At 41.5% G+C, this 20,343-nt stretch overlaps 2 protein-coding genes across 14 annotated transcripts in view; both read left to right on the top strand.

Annotated features, from left to right (window-relative positions):
• Window positions 1-3,220, top strand: part of ctnnd1 (catenin (cadherin-associated protein), delta 1) — a 120,397-nt gene extending 117,177 nt beyond the window's left edge. For all 11 annotated transcript variants that reach the window (XM_061977079.1, XM_061977084.2, XM_061977075.1 and 8 more), the window contains one exon: window positions 1,348-3,220. In XM_061977079.1, coding sequence (XP_061833063.1) covers window positions 1,348-1,406 — 59 coding nt within the window. In that variant the 3' untranslated portion in view covers window positions 1,407-3,220. The remainder of the gene's footprint in view (window positions 1-1,347) is intronic.
• Window positions 3,221-3,589: 369 nt separating this feature from the next.
• LOC133617224 (uncharacterized) overlaps window positions 3,590-20,343 on the top strand; it is an 88,610-nt gene continuing 71,856 nt past the window's right edge. Inside the window, exons 1-3 of one of the 3 annotated variants that reach the window (XM_061977072.1) lie at window positions 3,590-3,890; window positions 4,345-4,458; window positions 4,523-5,289. In XM_061977072.1, the coding sequence (XP_061833056.1) occupies window positions 4,356-4,458; window positions 4,523-5,289 (870 nt within the window). In that variant the 5' untranslated portion in view covers window positions 3,590-3,890; window positions 4,345-4,355. The remainder of the gene's footprint in view (window positions 3,891-4,344; window positions 4,459-4,522; window positions 5,290-20,343) is intronic. The other 2 variants (XM_061977071.1, XM_061977070.1) reach the window with 2 other exon arrangements.

The raw sequence follows: 20,343 nt of genomic DNA, 5'->3' as shown, positions 1-20,343 counted from the left end.
TTAAGACGACCACATTTTTGGTGCATCACTTGTCAATAATGTGCAAATAATAGGCTATATGTAATATATGTATATGAATTTTGATTCTGAAGAAATAGTGATTGTTGAAAGACTGGAATTAACACTGGCACATTTGCTTGCATGCGAGTTGAAAAATAAAGCTCACGTAGATCCACATTGACGTCTGTGTCTCCTCTACTTAACAGCCATTACAAGATTAACACCTCCCAAACATATTACATTATATACAGTGCAGGCCAAAAGTTTGGACACACCTTCTCATTCAATGCGTTTTCTATATTTTCATGACTATTTACATTATAGATTGTCACTGAAGGCATTTGTTATGTACATAACAAAAAAATGTGAAATAACTGAAAACATGTTTTATATTCTAGTTTCTTCAATGTAGCCACCCTTTGCTCTGATTACTTTTTCGCACACTCTTGGCATTCTCTCGATGAGCTTCAAGAGGTAGTCATCTGAAATGGTTTTCCCTTCACAGGCGTCATAGTTTTGATGCCTTCAGTGACAATCTACTAGATAAATAGTCTTGAAAATAAATAAAACACATTGAAATGAGAAGGTGTGTCCAAACTTTTGGCCTGTACTTAACATCCATTCATGCATACATATTACTTTAATTTATTTTCACGTGAAAAAACACTAATTTTTAAGGTGTGGCGAATTATATTGTATTTTGTAGTAGTAGCAACTTCCTCCCGGTCAAATTTCCTTTGTTTTTACTTTATCGCACTGAGCATGCGAGTGACGTCGAGACCGCATGCATGCGTGTTTACACTTGAATCTGATAAAAATCACATTTTACTTGCAGTGTAAACGTAGTCTAAATACGCCTCTGGGCACAGCACGAACCCGCTGCTCATTAGGAAGAGTAATGTGCGCTGTCATGTTAACAGTCTCAAAGTACCCACTGAGAATATAATTTGGTCTGCTGTCAAAAATGTAAGCGTGAACGCCAACTCAAGTGCAAACCAAGTAGCTTATTTGTTTATTTTTACATTTTTGAGCCAATTGGACACAGGTGTGTGTACCCCTTAACTCATCACAATTAATTGTAGCATTCGGGGCGGTATAGCTCGGTTGGTAGAGCGGCCGTGCCAGCAACTTGAGGGTTGCAGGTTCGATCCCCGCTTCCGCCATCCTAGTCACTGCCGTTGTGTCCTTGGGCAAGACACTTTACCCGCCTGCTCCCAGTGCCACCCACACTGGTTTAAATGTAACTTAGATATTGGGTTTCACTATGTAAAGCGCTTTGAGTCACTAGAGAAAAGCGCTATATAAATATAGTTCACTTCACTTCACTTCATTCCTTTTTTCATGCAGAAAAACTGATGGTGTGCATCACGAGACGACCGCCTCCTCTCACCAACTGCCCTTGCTGAACCGACCACGAGGGACCTGAACACTACAGATGGGACAAACCACCACCATTTTACTTCCGCTTCTTGCTCTTTACGACATTCCTCCTTTTGCAGCTGACCAAGCCAATAAAACACCTTAAAAACTAGATAACTCATGTTGCTATGACAACAAGATTGTGACACTATGACCACTGCCCCCGGCCCCCCACACACTACACTAAGAATGCATCAATCAGACCTTTCAACACTACATATCTGCTCCTCATCTGGAAGACACTAATGGACCTGCCAGGTTTGAGCAGACACTTGGACATTTAATCCGGGTGGAATTGTACATGAATTCTCTCTTTAATGGGCGACTACTACAAAAAAACCTTGATCTGGATTGTGGTTCTTGTTTTTGCTTTCGTGTTGTATGACATGTGCCAAATGACAATGCTGCCATGACGCAATTCTTTCTCAACAACTTTAAAAACCTTGCTACTTTGCTTTTTGGACATCATTTGTCTGTAAAAATCCATCGCTTGCTGCACTTTCTGCTTTTGTCAAAGGGAGGGCAGTTAGATGTACTCTAATATAAATATATCTAGTGCAGTGGTACCTTAGTTTTTGGCAGTGATCCGTTAAAACGACAACCAGAATAATGTCAATCAAATTAATCTGTTCCAGACATGCAAAACTATCACCACATTTTATACAGAATAATTATAGTTTATGTAGAAAACCATGTGAAATACATATAAATGATGAACGAAATGTATCACCTTTACCTTTATTAAAGACTCTGAAGGTATCTATAATATTTTTCTTGAATTCAGTAGTGTTCCTCACTTTGTTTATCAAAGTTCTGGCTCTCACTACTTTCTTTGGCCCAGTAGTGGATTATGACAGAGTCACCAAAGCGTGGAATTCTTCCTTCGGGTACTCAATTTCCCGGGGAAATTGATTTGTTTAAGTGCAATGTTTGGCCACACGCTAACCGAGACACTGTACAAAAATGTGTCGAAGTCCGAATCACATAAAAGTGGGGTGTACGAAAACCGAGGTACCACTGTTATGGCTAAAATATGTGTATATGTATACTTAAATTTGAAATCCCATAATCTGTACTGTTTTTAAAACAGCGGTCTAATTGGAGTGCCTTGCTTACTCAGGACAGCTATTACGGGCGTGTCATTAAACCTCGCCGTCACGTGGAATGCTTTGAGATTAGTCTGTTTTTTAGGCAGGATTCTTGTCAAAACTCGCCTTCATAACAGAAAGGTCTTGCCCCCCCGCCCCCCCGCCCCCCCCCTCCATATTCTCTCATCGTTTGGAGGGCGACAAGCTGTAGTGCAACATAAGATGTAGATACTTAATTGAAACGAGCATGAGGTCGTGTTTGCTTTCACTTTTTTTCACACCGACAGCCTGCTTTCCAACTTTGCTTTCAATGATGGACTTAACCGAGCAGGGGATTGATTTGTTTTGTCTCAGGAGCCGCAGACATTTGCTTATAGAAATACGAGAAAAAATAAAGCACATTTAAACTCTATATATCAGAGAATATTTGTTAAATTTATGGCTTTATGTATTTTTTTATATATTGATTTGGGCTTAATTTCTTTTTGGTGTTGGGTGTGAACGCATATGCAATCAGTTTATATGTTCTGCTATGTTAGATGTGTCTTAATTAAAAGTTTCCTAAAAATCCAACTTGCCTGGTAAAACAAAAACAGAGACAAACTACACTTAAGTCTGCCTTGGCTCTTAAAGTTGCACATTTTCATTTATGAATGAATTATGTAACTAGCAATACTGTTTTTAATAAAAAAGAAAATGTTTTGTTTTTTAAATTCTCAGCTGTATGGTGTATTGTTTGTGGGGCAAATATATTCATTGTGTTTGATATTGACATCACAACGCAAGACACTCCCTCCCACGATCACGATGTGATGTTAGGTGATGCTAGAAGTTTGGGAATCAAACTGATATTGTTATGGTTTTTTGCCTTTAATCTGTTAATCATGATGAAAATTAAACAAAACAGATTATAGGCACAACAAATGTAGTTGTAAAAGAGTTTGGACTTAAAACGGTTCAATCAAATTAATACGCCCCTTTAATTACACTGTTGTAAAAAAAATATATATATATATATAATATATACACTGATTTGTATAAATATGTTCTATAAACCCATGTTCTAAAAATGAAAGAATATTACCTAAAAAGAAAAAAATGGACAGTTAATTCTACAATGTAAAAAATTTAACTAAACAAAAAACTTTAATGAAAGTTTGAAGAAAACAAAAAAATATAGCCCCAATGCTGATACTCAACTTGTTATCGTAGCACCGACACCTGTATCCATCTGCCCATTCACTCGATGGAGTTAAGCTGGCATCCACGACAATATCATTGCTGATGAACGTCTTCGAGGCTATTTCGCAAAAAGTTTTGAATTTGGGAAATAATTCTCAGAAACAAACTGGAAAAAAACCCAAGAGGCGTGATATGTTAATGGTAGGTAATGTATATGCCAGCTAGCTTGCACGTTAGCTACATGATGATGTCGAATCGATGAATTAGGTATCACGATGTTAAACGTTTTAAAGTAATGATAAAGTCTCACAGTCCCAATTTTAAAGCGAACCATTTCATGGGCAGCGCTACTTTGCTCACAATTGATTAATAATCAAAACTCTAATCAATACTAATCCATATTAAGACTTGGTTTAATTACTTGACTAGTTTGGATTATCTTTTCGCAGGAAGGTTTTGCTATATGTTTGGATGGTATTCAAACTGTCATTAAAACGTTAGAATTGTCTTTATACCAGTGACTTTGGCAACTTAATCATGACGCAATTAACGCCTTCTTGTCCACGTGTTCGCAATTGGGAGGTCCACGCCGCTAAAAGCATTAGCTTCGAAACGCTGTAAAACTGAACCGCTTTGCTGTGTTTTCCTCCCTAAGATTGCAGTGCGATGCACTTGTACAAGTTCGCGGCCTACGAGGTGAAGCTCCTCAAAGAGCTCCAGAGACAACAAAACAGTGCACAGTTCTGCGATGCACTTTTGCAAACTGAAGGTGAGGCCCAGAACAACAACAACACAATTTGAATGAAGTTGAAATGGGTCTGGTGTGTCTGCAGGTATCTCTGTTCCCGTCCATAGCTGTGTGCTGGCAGCACTCAGCCCATATATGTTCCAGCAGTTATCAGCCACACCATCTCCTCCTCTTGGGCAGAAGCGGCAGCTCAGGCTTCAGGGTCTGAGCAGCCACACCCTTCTGAAGCTGGTGGCTCTACTTTACACCGGGGAAGTGCAGCTAAACGAATGGGATCGCAATGACGTTACGGCTGCCGCCAGGAGGTTCGGGATGATGCCTCTAATCCCAAAAATGGAGAACCGGGGTCAATGTTGCGTGTCTACAGATGCAGCCACGGAGAGGGCATCTTGGAGGAAAACTCAAAATGCTCAAAAGCAGGCCAGGATAAAAGATACGGGCTCGTCAGTGGAAATTAAATTGTGTGAGTGCAGAGAACCGCAAACCAAAGCTCCAACCCCAAAACATATCGCACTTCGATCCCAAAACATCCCACCGTACTTTGGGGAGGCTAGTCTCCCCCAACCTTCTGTCAGTCTAGCAAATCCCAAATCAAATCCACAAGCCTCCCAAACCCCAACTCTGGGCGTGTCCAACATCGATGGAGCGACTGGTGCCGGCCGCAGTACGCATGTCTCGACTCGGATGAGCGCGTCCGATGGTGAATGTGACGAAATGTCTGCGAGCGGAGTACAAAAGATGTCGGAAGATGAGAACGGCAACTCGGCACGGAGGAGGCGCGCCACAGCCAATATAGCGAACAAGAACATGGATAAAATGAAGCAGATGGATGCGTCTCAGATTTCCGTCAAGGTAAGGAATTAAACAAGTTGCACACATAGAGCAGGGTGCTCCAAAGTGCTGCTTTTTTGTCATTAAAAAAATAAGTGCTTTGAGGCGGCACCTGCTGCTTGTTGGGGAGCATGCGTGCGTTAATGTCGGTCTCCCAAATAGGGTTGTCAGAAGTATCAATACTTTGATACCAATACACATGAATGTGCTTGTCTTATTTTTGATGTTCCGATCAAGGTTTTATGCCGCTAGTTCCGATGTCGATCATCCATGAGTGAGATTGACCAATACCGATCACATCTATCAATTGTACATTTTTAAATTTATTCACGATAAATGTTGACAGTTAAACAATAGCAACACAATATTTAAACTACCGTATTTTCTGGACCAACGCACCGGATTATAAGGCGCACTGCCTATTAATGGTCTATTTTTGATCTTTTTTCATATATTAGGCGCACATGATTATAGGGCACATTAAAGGGGTCATATTATTATTATTTTTTTCTAAATGTAAAACACTTCTTTGTGGTCTACATAACATGTAATGGTGGTTATTTGGTGAAAGTGTTGCATAGATTATGTTTTACAGATCATCTTCAAGCCGCTTTCTGACAGTTGCTTCCGGATACGTCGTTTTGTGGGCGGTCTTATTTACGTGGCTCACCTTCGGCAGCGTCTTCTCCCTGTCATCTTTGTTGTAGCGGTGCAGCGTGCAAGGACGGGAGTGCAAGAAGTGTCAACAGATGGAGCTAACTGTTTTAATGACATTCCGACTTTACTTAAATCAATAACGGAGCAGCATCTCCTCATCCAGAAACAAAAACGCAGGAAATGTGTCTCGTGAAAAAAAGTTCCTTGGTGAATAATGTGAACTCACTACACTGGTATGTTTTAGCGTTTTCATGGCGAGTTTACTGACATATATACAAGTAAGAACTTAGCACTACTTTAAATTAAAAATGGCAACAGCGAAAGATTAATGTCACATAAGGAGAAGATAGAGGAAAAAGAAGAAGCTTATCGACTCGCGGAAGCGCTCAATTTTTCAGGACTTCTACAGATCCCAAATGCAGATCAGCAGGTACCAGAAGGTAAGAAAAGTTGCTTTTGCATAATATTGCGAAACAAAACGGTAGATGATATGTCTTACCTTATACGCACACCATAATAATACTCGTATGTTTAATGCGCATGCAATTATTCAATCGATGCGGCTTCATTGCTTACCAAAGTCGTTGTAAAACATTTTGATATATTTTTGAGCGCCGTGTAATTTTCAATAGAACATTTTAAATTTTGGTGTTTACCGTACTTGAGACATATTGCAATCATAGTGCTGTCTTCACTTATCTTTTATGTTTGACTGCTATCTACTGGTCACACTTATCATTACACCATGTACCAAATAAAATAGCTTCGAGGTGAGTAAGCTCAACCAAGCTTATTCCTTATGTTAGGCGCACCGGGTTATAAGGCGCACTGTCGAGTTTTGAGAAAAAAAAAAAATTTAAGTGCGCCTTATAGTCCGGAAATTACGGTCGTTTTTTAAATTTTTATTAGATACAGTTGTTTGAGCAAAGTCAATAGTACACAATAACTAAACAAAAGTTTAAACTACCATCTGTTACTCTTTTAAATAATTTGTTTTTTGCCCCAAAAGTCCTTTTGTATCCAGGTAATTATAAACACTAACAAAAAATATTTGAAGAAAAGAACAATCTAATCACTCTAGTATCTATCATATAATGATACTACCCTTAATAACGATACCACCAATGTATAGCTTAATCCATCCTCTTCTTACATGTGCGACATTGATGACACACCAACCTCTCTCTAACACTTGTTAATCCACTTGTTAATATCTGCTTAATTTCTGTTTCAACTGTGATGCTTAAAATAATAGGAAATGCGCTTTCTTTGCCGTAATGGAGGTGATTATAATATATTTAAAACAAGGTTCCCACAGGGCATTAAAAAGTATTAAGTCAATAAATGGATTCTGTGAAAATTAAGGCCTTAAATTGCATTAAAATGCGATGTCCAGTGGCATTAAAACAAATCTTACAGTTTTGTACTAGGCCAATAGTAAGTCAATCAATCGAACGGTAAATGAAAATAAACTTGTGTAGTCCTTAAAGGGGAACTGCACTTTTTGGGGGGAATTTTGCCCATCATTTTCAGTTCACGTTTACAATAACATGTAATATTTACGTACCGTATTTTCCGCACTATAAGGTGCACCTAAAAACCTCCAACTTTCTCAAAAGCTGACAGTGCGCCTTATAATCCGGTGCGCCTTATATATGGACCAATACTGAGCCACAACAGGTCTTGCAACTACGGTAAGCAGCCGCCGACTTCATTTTCCCCCGTAGAAGAAGAAGCTTGTGGTGCATGCTGGGATATATGACTGCGCAAGGCGTGCCGTTTCATTTCTATTTGTGTGTTTATGTAAGACCCCAAAATGGTTTCTATTAAGATACACGCTTACGACGCAGAGTTTAAACTCAAGGCGATCAGTCACGCAGTAGAACACGGGAATAGAGCAGCAGCGAGAGAATTTAACATTAACGAATCAATGGTGCGGAAGTGGAGGAAGCAACAAGATGACCTGCGCCAAGTAAAGAAGACCAAACCGAGTTTCCGAGGGAACAAAGCGAGATGACTACAGTTGGAGGACAAACTCGAACAGTGGGTTGTTGAACAGAGAGCAGCAAGTAGAAGTGTCACTATTCAAATGAAGGCAACAGCGCTAGCTATTGTTATTGCTTTGCACTATTTCGAGTGTTACTATATTGTGATTGCACTAACGTTTGATTTACCGTAACAGTATCAGACTGTTATTTACGTGTTTATTGAATCGAGGAAAAATTCCCCTCCACTATGTGATATAAATGTTGCACTGCATGTTATACCTTGCTCTTGTTAAAGATAAACAAAATACCACATCACTGACTTTACCTCGGGGACAATAATAAAACAGATGTTTATTCATTTTGGGAGTGAACAGAGTTGTCAGAACGCTGGTTTGTAATCTATTAATAAAGTTTGACTGACCTATCTGGCAGTTTTGTTGACATTCCCTTTAGCGCAGCTCCATCCAATGGATGCATAACGTAACCCCAGCCTCTACTGTAGCGTCTATTCTATGCGCCTTATAATGCGGTGCCCCTTATATATGAACAAAGTTTCGAAATAGGCCATTCATTGAAGGTGCGCCTTATAATCCGGTGCGCCTTATAGTGCGGAAAATACGGTACTTTGCTTATTTTAAGCTTATGCGGAACATTATTTCAGAAACGCATCACGTGGCGAAGTTGGTAGAGTGGCCGTGCCAGCAGTCGGAGGGTTGCTGGTTACTGGGGTTCAATCCCCACCTTCTACCATCCTAGTCACGTCCGTTGTGTCCTTGGGCACGACACTTCACCCCTTGCTCCTGATGGCTGCTGGTTAGCGCCTTGCATGGCAGCTCCCGCCATCAGTGTGTGAATGTGTGTGTGAATGGGTGAATGTGGAAATACTGTCAAAGCGCTTTGAGTACCTTGTAGGTAGAAAAGCGCTTTACAAGTATAACCCATTTATCATTTATTTATTATTTAACCTTCGACAACATCGTATATTACTACTCACTGCAGACTTCACTAGAGCCAACAAACATGATAAAACAGCACTTACTGTACAATGTTTGCTCTCATTAGGATGCCGTTAGACAAAATGACTAATCCTCGCGAGAAAAAGGGGGGTGAAATCAAGCATCTTTTCGTGTCCTGCCATTGCCAGGTTGTCAAAGTGTACCAACTTGTCGGAACAAGTTCTCATCCTTCTACTATCAAGGTGAGAGGCCTGAATTATGATCCAAAATAAACTTTAACGAGCACCGTGGCGAGGAAGCAGCACACCTGTTGATGAGGTTAACATAGCCACACAAGCTTGTGATCGCGGCGCCGCTATAAATAGTTTGTCTGCGTTAGCGCTTATAAGAAAATCACTAATACTTGCTTGATATTCAAGTCACAAAATGTAAGTGGAGTATTGTTGGCAGTTTTTGGATGGTTATTTATTGGGTTCTATGGGCAGATTACAAAAACCCCCCATTGGCTCAATTGGAAGCATATTTTTATTTACGTTTATTTACAAGTTAGAATGCATTAAAAAAAAAAACAATACATCCGTCATCATGTCTTTTATAATGATTGTGAATAATATGAAACATTCCATAAAAAGTGCAGTCCCCCTCTAACTGTGACATCATGCCATGTTGATGAGGAATCCAAACGCGTTTCATACACGACTCTTTTATTTCAGTCTACATTTTAGCACACATGAACAAACTTGGTTTAAAATTAGCAGCCCTCGTGATGCAGGCACCTCACGGCGCAGGCACCTCACGTGACCTACGGTGGTCTCAGATGGACAAACAAAACAAATCTCAAATTTTCTGACATTCCCACAGTCAATGAATTGGAGTTCCTTCAGCTTTGATTGATTGATTGATTGATTGAAACTTTTATCAGTAGATTGCACAGTACAGTACATATTCTGTACAATTGACCACTAAATGGCAACACCCGAATAAGTTTTTCAACTTGTTTAAGTCGGGGTCCACTTACATCGATTCGTGGTACATATATATACTGTCATCATAGTACAGTCATCACACAAGATAATCATCAGAGTATATACATTGAATTATTTACAATCCGGGGTGTGGGATGTGGAGGGGGGTGGTTAGGTTTGGTTGATATCAGCACTTCAGTCGTCAACAATTGCATCATCAGAGAAATGGACATTGAAACAGTGTAGGTCTGACTTGGTAGGATATGTACAGCAAGTAGTGGACATAGAGAGAGAGATCAGAAAGCATAAGAACAATTATCTACATTTGATTATTTACATTTGATTATTTACAATCCGGGGAGGCGGGATGTGGAAGGGGGATGGTGTTAGTTTAGGGTTGAAGTTGACTGGAGGTGTTCTTTTAGTGCGGTTTTGGATAGAGAGGATAGGAGGATAGAGATGCCCTTTCTTTTACACCTGTTAGGAGTACATTCCATATTGATGTGGCATAAAAGGAGAATGAGTTAAGACCTTTGTTAGATCGGAATCTGGGTTTAACATGGTTAGTGGAGCTCCCCCTGGTGTTGTGGTTATAGCGGTCATTTACGTTATGGAAGTAGTTTGACATGTACTTCGGTATCAAGGAGGTGTAGCGGATTTTATAGACTAGGCTCAGTGCAAGTTGTTTTACTCTGTCCTCCACCCTGAGCCAGCCCACTTTGGAGAAGTGGGTAGGAGTGAGGTGTGATCTGGGGTGGAGGTCTAGAAGTAATCTGACTAACTTGTTCTGGGTTGTTTGGAGTCTAGATTTGAGGGGTTTGGAGGTGCTGGGGTACCAGGAGGTGCAAGCGTAATCGAAAAAGGGTTGAATGAGAGTTCCCGCTAGAATCTTCATGGTGCTTTTGTTGACCAGAGAGGAGATTCTGTAGAGAAATCTCGTTCGTTGGTTGACCTTTTTGATTACCTTTGTTGCCATTTTATCACAGGAAAGATTAGCCTCTAGAATGGAACCTCGGTTGGTGACCTAATCTTTCCTGACACTTTATAAATAACTGGCTATCTGCCTTACCCATTTTAAAAAACGAACAGAGTCTAAAATACAATCTATTGTAAGATGTTAAATTGACATAGCTTATTTTTAATGCATCTAAAGGATGCAAATATCATTATGTGATGTCTTTTTCTAAAATGTTGAAATCATGCATTAATTTCCAAACACATGCATCTTTTGCATTCCTAGTAAGATGTTCATTTATTATTCAATGGAGTCTTTTACCATTTTTTAAAATTGTATCCTGATTTAAAAATGTATCCTCCAGTTTGTGGCTATCATAAGGCATATTTTTGACAACATTCATTTTACAGCATGTTTTAAAAAGATAACATTTAAAAAATGACTTCTGTGTATATTATTATGATGAACTAATTTTTTAAAGGGCTTTGTAGGTGGAATAGAGGCGCTCCCATTGAATCCATTGTTAGAATTAAAGTAATTGGGATGATGTTTATTTACGACTTAGAATGCATAAAAAATCACGTGTTCTTGTCTTCCTTAAAGACTGTGAATGATAGGCAAAATAGAAAAAAGTTGAGATCCCCTTTAATAATTTTTGTACATCCTGTGAACAAAAGTGAGAACATGAATACAGGACCCAGATGTGGAGCCATCAAGGAGGGAAGCGTTTGTAAACATTGCAGTGAAAGTAAGCACAGACCAATTTCTCTGTGGTGGTAGTGTACTCACAGCAGTAAAACTATATAAAAAACATAACTATGTTTCTATTATTTATGCTAATACTTTCAGGTCAGCTTCTCATGCCTATCTTTTCTCCAAGTTTATTCGGCAAATGACATGAAAAGAAAGTTGTCTGTTTAGTGTTTACACTCAGTTTATAGTGTGGTGAACACAGCAAGAAAGATTTGCTAATGTCATCTTGTCATGATTAAATAAAAACTAGTCCTTGTTTATTAGCAATAGCAGTTCCTTGATCGACTTTGTAGTTGTGTTATCGGATTTGCGGCCTCATGTTTTGGACACTCGGGTGAAGAGAGGGGCGGAGCTTTCTATCGATCACCACCTGGTGGTGAGTTGGCTGCGATGGTTGGGGAGGATGCCGGACAGACCTGGCAGGCCCAAACGCATTGTGAGGGTTTGCTGGGAATGTCTGGCAGAGTCTCCTGTCAGAGAGAGTTTCAATTCCCACCTCCGGAAAAACTTTGAACATGTCACGAGGGAGGTGCTGGACATTGAGTCCGAATGGACCATGTTCCGCACCTCTATTGTCGAGGCGGCTGATTGGAGCTGTGGCCGCAAGGTAGTTGGTGCCTGTCGTGGCGGTAATCCTAGAACCCGTTGGTGGACACCGGCAGTGAGGGATGCCGTCAAGCTGAAGAAGGAGTCCTATCAGGTTCTTTTGGCTCATAGGACTCCTGAGGCAGCGGACAGGTACCGACAGGCAAAGCGGTGTGCGGCTTCAGCGGTCGCGGAGGCAAAAACTCGGACATGGGAGTAGTTCGGGGAAGCCATGGAAAACGACTTCCGGACGGCTTCGAAGCGATACTGGACCACCATCCGCTGCCTCAGGAAGGAGAAGCAGTGCACTATCAACATCGTGTATGGTGAGTAGGGATGATACTCGAAACCGATTTTCCCGGTAGTTCGATAAGAAAAAAACCGAGTCCTCGGACTCAAATCCCTTTTTGAGAACTGGTACCCGTTATCGAGACCACTATAGTAAAGAAAAAGAGTTGGTTCTTTATTCGAATCCCTCGGAACGAATCCCGTTTCGACCAGAAATGCTCCGTGTGACATCACAAGAAATTACGTCATCTAGCTCAGTCATCAGGCGCAGATAGGGAAAGCAGGAAAAAAATGGACCGGAAAAAGCGCTCCAAGGTGTAATAAAGTTCAAAACAAAAGGTATAATCCAATGAATAACTTAACTGAGAGATTTGAGCAGGGTACAAACACATGATGAACACTTTTACGACCAACCGGAAACATAGCAACCAGGCTAGCAACGCACCTCCTTCACAGCAGCTGTCGCAAGGTTCTTAAAGCATCCGCAGCACATACAGTACATATTGATACAACATATATGACATGATCTCCCTTTTTTAACTTTTGTTTTTCTTTCCTTGTAAACAAAACAAAATCACACTGTATATGTGTTGTCTGTCTAATTATAAATAATGCAGACGAGGCGTGTTGGCTGAGTTCTTGACGTTTACTTTCACAACGTGCTCATAACCTCATTCTTAGCTGCCGGGTGGCAACATGCAACAACACTTTTCGAGGCTACTGCGCATGCTCGGCACTCCTGTTGCATGCTGGGTAGTGTAGTTGTTATATTCCCTAGCTCATAACATATTTCCCCCTATAAAGAAATAATGTTAACTCAATAAAGTGTATTTCTTTTTTTAGCTTTAACGTTTCATTTTTTAGCATTGTAACCACATTTGCAAACAACTTTTCACTTCATAGAATGTTCTTTCATTAAAGAAATAAAGTGCAAAAATGTCAAAGCATCATAACAAACAGTTACGTCAAATAGCAGCAGAAGTGCAGTTTTTGGAGAGCTGTATTTTCAGTTTTGTGCCCAAGGGACTGATTTTATTTAACACTATATTGTTATTTATACACCCATAGTGATCACAGAGACAGGTTGTTTTTGTGTTACTGTATATATTTGTTTTTCTGAAACATCCCACTTAGTATACTTTGGGTAACAACAGACAATATTTATTTATTTTATTTTATTTTTTTAGGGGGGTAACAGTCAAAATTATTTATTTATTAGATTTTATTTTTTTCTTATATAATAAAAGTGGGCTTTTGTTAAACCAAATATTGTGTGTTGTTTTCCATATACAACAACCTATCTGGACTCGATAAGAGAATCGATAAGGAATCGGTTCGATAAGAGGATTCGATAATAGGCTCTAACTCAATAATTTCTTATCAAACATCATCCCTAATGGGGAGGATGGTGTTCTGCTAACCTCGACTGCGGATGTTGTGGATCGGTGGAGGGAATACTTCGAAGACCTCCTCAATCACACCAACACGTCTTCCTATGAGGAAGCAGTGCCTGGGGAATCTGTGGTGGGCTCTCCTATTTCTGGGGCTGAGGTTGCTGAGGTAGTTAAAAAGCTCCTCGGTGGCAAGGCCCCGGGGGTAGAAGAGATCCGCCCGGAGTTCCTTAAGGCTCTGGATGCTGTGGGGCTGTCTTGGTTGACAAGACTCTGCAGCATCGTGTGGACATCGGGGGCGGTACCTCTGGATTGGCAGACCGGGGTGGTGGTTCCTCTCTTTAAGAAGGAAAACCGGAGGGTGTGTTCTAACTATCGTGGGATCACACTCCTCAGCCTTCCCGGTAAGGTCTATTCAGGTGTACTGGAGAGGAGGCTACGCCGGATAGTCGAACCTCGGATTCAGGAGGCAGAGTGTGGTTTTCGTCCTGGTCGTAGAACTGTGGACCAGCTCTATACTCTCGGTAGAGTCCTTGAGGGTGCATGGGAGTTTGCCCAACCAGTCTACATGTGTTTTGTGGACTTGGAGAAGGCATTCGACCGTGTCCCTCAGGAAGTCCTGTGGGGAGTGCTCAGAGGGTATGGGGTATCGGACTGTCTGATTGTGGCGGTCTGCTCCCTGTGTGATCAGTGCCAGAGCTTGGTCCGCATTGCCGGCAGTAAGTCGGACACGTTTCCAGTGAGGGTTGGACTCTGCCAAGGTTGCCCTTTGTCACCGATTCTGTTCATAGCTTTTATGGACAGAATTTCTAGGCGCAGTCAAGGCGTTGAGGGGATCTGGTTTGGTGGCTTCACGATTAGGTCTCTGCTTTTTGCAGATGATGTGGTCCTGGTGGCTTCATCTGGCCAGGATCTTCAGCTCTCACTGGATCGGTTCGCAGTTGAGTGTGAAGCGACTGGGATGAGAATCAGCACCTCCATGTCTGAGTCCATGGTTCTCGCCCGGAAAAGGGTGGAGTACCATCTCCGGGTTGCGGAGGAGACCCTGCCCCAAGTGGAGGAGTTCAAGTACCTCTGAGTCTTGTTCACGAGTGGATCGTGAGATCGACAGGTGGATCGGTGCGGCGTCTTCAGTAATGCGGATGCTGTTTCGATCCGTTGTGGTGAAGAAGGAGCTGAGCCGGAAGGCAAAGCTCTCAATTTACCGGTCGATCTACGTTCCCATCCTCACCTATAGTCATGAGCTTCGGGTTATGACCGAAAGGACAAGATCACGGGTACAAGCGGCCGAAATGAGTTTCCTCCGCCGGGTGGTGGGGCTCTCCCTTAGAGATAGGGTGAGAAGCTCTGCCATCCGGGAGGAGCTTAAAGTAAAGCCGCTGCTCCTCCACATCGAGAGGAGCCAGATGAGGTGGTTCGGGCATCTGGTCAGGATGCCACCCGAACGCCTCCCTAGGGAGATGTTTAGGGCACGTCCGACCGGTAGGAGGCCACGGGGAAGACCCAGGACACGTTGGGAAGACTATGTCTCCCGCCTGGCCTGGGAACGCCTCGGGATCCCCCGGGAAGAGCTGGACGAAGTGGCTGGGGAGAGGGAAGTCTGGGATTCCCTGCTTAGGCTGCTGCCCTCGCGAACCGACCTCGGATAAGCGGAAGAAGATGGATGGATATAAACAAACCGCCATTATTTCTTTGGTCCAGGAACTTACTGCACCGTTTATTCTCCGCATGCTCACAATACCATTTCAGTGTACGCAGGCACATGACGTCACTGCGTAAGATATTCATCATGTCTTTGCTATTTATATTATTAAATGTGTTTAACACTCCCACTCAAAGACATGTTTATAGCGCTCTATAATGGTAAACAAAAAAACAAAAAAAATACATAACTCCAAAATAAAACATTTTGGCATACTGGCAGTGTTAACACTTCAAACACATTTCAATCTGCCAGTTCACATCACTCTCAAACAAATACACCTTGAACTTCTCAAATTTAGCCTTTGTCACTGGCTTGGTAAAAACATCAGCTACCATGTTTGCAGTAGGGCAGTATTCTATAGAAATGTTCCCTTATGTGTGTGCAGACCGTACAAAGTGGTACTTTATATCTACGTGTTTGCTCGTCTGTCTGCATACTGGGTTCTTAGATAAAGCTATTGCCCCCTGGTTGTCCTCATATCTTGACTAGTAGATGCTGGTGACTACTATATATTCCTTTAAGTAGTTGCACAAGGTACATACTCTCTTGAGTAGTGGCTGCTAGTGCCATATACTCAGCTTCACAGGTGGAGAGTGCCACCGTTGGGTGTTTCCTGCTCTTCCACGATATAACTGGACCATTCTCAGTCAAGCTGAAACAGTATCCAGTTGTGCTCCTCCTATCATTTTTATCATCTGCCCAATCAGCATCACTATATCCCTCAAGCTGAAGGCTTTTCTCACATTTCTGGAAGTACAGTTCTTGATCTATAGTGCCCTTTAAGTACCTCAGTAGGTGCTTTGCTGTAGCCCAATGCTGCTGCTTTGGTTCTGCTCGGTGTTGTGATAGTTTACTAACACCCAGCTCAAGTCAGATCTAGTACATGTCATAATGTATATCAAACTATCTACTATTTCTCTATATCCAGTTGAATCGAGAACTTCACCCTCATTGTCAAAGTTTAACTTTTGCTCGCATGGGGTGGATCTCTGATTGCATTTTGACATTCCAAATTTTGCTAACGTGTGTTTATTTTGAGTCATTTTGATCTCTCCTTCACTCTGTCTGAAATCAATACCCAGGTTGTGTTTAAGTGGACCCATATCTTTCATCTTAAACCTTCTCTTCAACATTTCCTTTACATCACTGAGTAAGGTGTTGCTACTCGCCGCTATGATTAGGTCATCCACCCACACTAACAGAATCACATTCTCATTCTCAGATTCTCTGCTGTATACACAGAGCCGGCCCAAGGCATAAGCGTACTAAGCGCTTGCTTAGGGCCCCGCGGCCACCAGGGGGCCCCCAAAAGCAATTAACAAAAAAATCTTATTTTTAATTTTTTGCATGTACGAGTCTGACTGATGATTTCTAAATGATCAAAGATATATTATTGTACAAAAACACAATTTTAGGTCAACAGAGTGCTGCTGCTGATCTAGGCTTAGTGATTCTTCCTGCCTCTCTTTAAATGTAAAGCTGCCTCTGCTGCACCTGTGACGTTTGCCGCCTGCTATGGCGTCACATTAGTGCCAAAAATCCGAGCGCATAAAAACTGTTATCGCGCGCTGATTCTCCACTTCGTGCGCGCGCGCGACACCCTTTTGCACGCGTGTGGTGCCTTTTTGCGCGCGCGCCGTCTCGGTCTGTGCGCTGGCATGTTTCGTTTTGGCACTTTGGGGGTGGGTATGCTTAGACGGCCCCTTCTTTCTGATTGGTCAGGCGAAATGCTCAGAGCCAATCAGAAGTATAGCAGGGCGGGTCATTGTCAATATGTATCAAGATTGTTATAGGCGCAAAGTTTTCACTTCTTCTTGAACATTTGTTTTCTAATTTATGGAATTTCTTTTGATTCAGCCATAAAATTAATGAAATAATCTTTGAATTTTGTTTTTTTAATAATGTATTCTGAAACAGTTTAAAATAATCAGAGAACTGACTATCACTGACCCTACACAACTATGTTGCACAATTAAGTCATTTTTTTTTATAGCGAAAGAGGTAATTTCAACAGGTGCAGCATCCTATGTCATATCTACATGTAATAAGATTTGTAACAAGGCAAACCGTTTGTAAATTGGTCGAAAATCGAGCAAGTTATGGTAATTTAATTGGTACATGTACTAATTAAATTACCATAACTTGCTTTGACATCAATGTAATGATTGAGGCTAGCTGTCCGAGGTAAGATGGCTACAACGTTGCTACGCTGGAGAATGATTGGTCATATGAAAAATGCTCAGAGCCAATCAGAAAGGAGGGGCTGTCTAAGCATACCTGCCCCCAAAGTGCCAAAAAAAAAATGACAGCGCGAGGAGAGATGCCAGGAGTACACAGAGAGCGCACAGACCGAAACGGCGCGCGCAGAAAGGCACCGCGCGCGCAAAAAGACACCACGCGCGTGCAAAAGGGTGTCGCACGCGCACAAAGTGGAGAATCAGCGCGCGATAACAGTTTTTATGCGCTTGGATTTTTGGCACTAATGTGACGCCATATCTTTCCTCTCAGATTCAGACAGGACTGAGCAGGTGATCAGAGGACCACTGTCTATTAAGGAGAACTTTTCATTCTCCAAACGGCATGATGGCTGAAGTTTTCATTATCATTATACCTACAGACAGCTAGTCAATGGGGAAAAAGTCAAGCGTAGCTGGCTGACTTATTCAAGAAGTAAAGATGCAGTCTATTGCTTTTGCTGCAAATTATTTTCCAAAAAGTCCTTAAAACTGGCAGCCGAGGGACAGCGGGATTGGGTCAACATAGGTGCACTGCTGAAACAGCATGAAAACAGTGAAGATTATTGTAGCAACATGGTGAAATGGAAGGATTTTGCCTTGCGTCTTTCAAAGGGGAAAACTATTGATGAATTTAACTTCAGTAGACTGCGCTCTCTTTGTACAAAGTAAACATTAAATATGAACAATTAACTAAAAATGTAAACTAGTAATTAAAGACTAATATGTACAAGACTGATGAGACAAGATGACACTTTTACTGTAAATACAAAGCTTTATCACTTGGACTGTTCAACCCCAGGCCACTCTTGTAGCTGAATGTTTTCTACATTTTAAGATTAGGAACCATATGTGGCACTCTGGACATCATTCGTTCATTCATTGGTATTATTTATGTTCTTAACTGGGCCACCCCCATATCTTTATAAATGACATGTCATTTGTAAAGACATGCCAGGCTGACAATAGGATAATGTAAACAACACTGCCAGAGCCGCAATGAGTTTATAGTAGGTGTGTGAATGATCAACAATCAATATTATTGGCAGAAATAGAGGGCCCCAAAATCAAATTTTGCTTAGGGCCCCATAGAGGCTTGGGCCGGCACTGTGTATACACAATGATCAACATCATTTTGTACAAAACCATTCTCTGTAAGGTGATTATGCAGGAACATGTTCCAGTTACGCTTGGACTGTTTTAAACCATACAATGACTTATTGAGGTTTACACACTAAGTGTTCTCCTGTTTTTGACTTGACCTCAAAACCTTCCGGTTGTTCCATATATACCTCACAGTCCATTGGAGCATGTAGGTAAGCAGTCTTTACATCCATTAGGTGTAGGTATGGTCCTCCTGTACAGCCACCTGCATCAATGCTCGGACACAGGTCATGTTGGCTGTCGGTGAAAAGGTCTCTTTATAGTCAATCCCTTCCACTTGACCATAACCCTTTGCGACATATCTTGATTTACAAGTCTCTAATCCATCTGGGCTCTCTTTCACTGCATATACCCAGCGACCTCCCACTGCTTGTTTGCCTTTTGGCAGTGGGGTCAGAGTGAAAGTCTCATTCTCTGTCAAAGAGTTCATCTCCTCTTTCATTGCGTCAACCCACATTTTTGACTTCTCAAAGTCCATAGCCTCTGTAAATGTTTTAGGTACATCATATGCCACTCTGTTGAAATAATCAACATTCTCACTTTCGTCAATATTACACTCAGCTTTACACTGGTACTCTTTTAAGTATTCTGGAGCATTTTTCTCTCTTATAGGATACCTTCTTTCTCCCTGTTCTCTCTGAGTACTACCTGTCTGGGGCGGCTTTGCCTCAGCAGTCTCCTCAACACTAGACTCTTTATTCTCATTAGGCTGACCCTGCGTGCATCTTCATTATTCTCAATATCACACCCCATATCACAATATGTCTGAGTCTGGCTGTCTGCACTACCTTTAGTGATGAATTTTACCAGCCCATGTTTTAGGACTTTTCCGGTGTCAGGATAATACACGTTATATGCTGGACAATACTTATCATAGCCTACAAAGACCCCCTGTTCACACACAGAATCCAGCTTCTTCTTATCCTGCTTATATACATAACATTCAGAGCCAAATATCTCCATGTTGGATAGGTTAGGTGTTTTTTCTGTGAAAACACGATAAGGTGTCTGCTCTAGACGCTTTTCTGTGACACCTGTTGCGGATTTGAGCTGCTGTCTGTACAGCATATGTCCACAATTGCTTTGGGAGGTTACTCTCCAATAGCATGCATCGTGCCATTTCAAATAAGGTTCTCTAGCCTCTTTCGGCGGTTCCATTCTGATGAGGTGAGTAGAGTGCACTGTTCTCGTGCCTTACCCCGTTACTCCTAAGTAAAGACTGGAACTCCTGCCCTGTAAATTCTGTACCGTTATCAGACCTTATGCAGTTTATCTTTCCATATGGAGCTACATTTGCTATGAATTTCTCTGTAGCTTTTGTTGTGTCACTCTTCGCTTTGATAAAGTATAGAAAAATCATCCCGCTGTAATCATCAGTAAATGTTATTGCATATCTGTATCTATCTTTATCTGCTGGCTCTATAGGACCGCATT

The sequence above is a fragment of the Nerophis lumbriciformis genome, linkage group LG16 (assembly GCF_033978685.3).
Source record: "Nerophis lumbriciformis linkage group LG16, RoL_Nlum_v2.1, whole genome shotgun sequence".
In the NCBI taxonomy this organism is placed as follows: domain Eukaryota; kingdom Metazoa; phylum Chordata; class Actinopteri; order Syngnathiformes; family Syngnathidae; genus Nerophis; species Nerophis lumbriciformis.
This window is presented reverse-complemented; position numbering and strand designations above follow the sequence as displayed.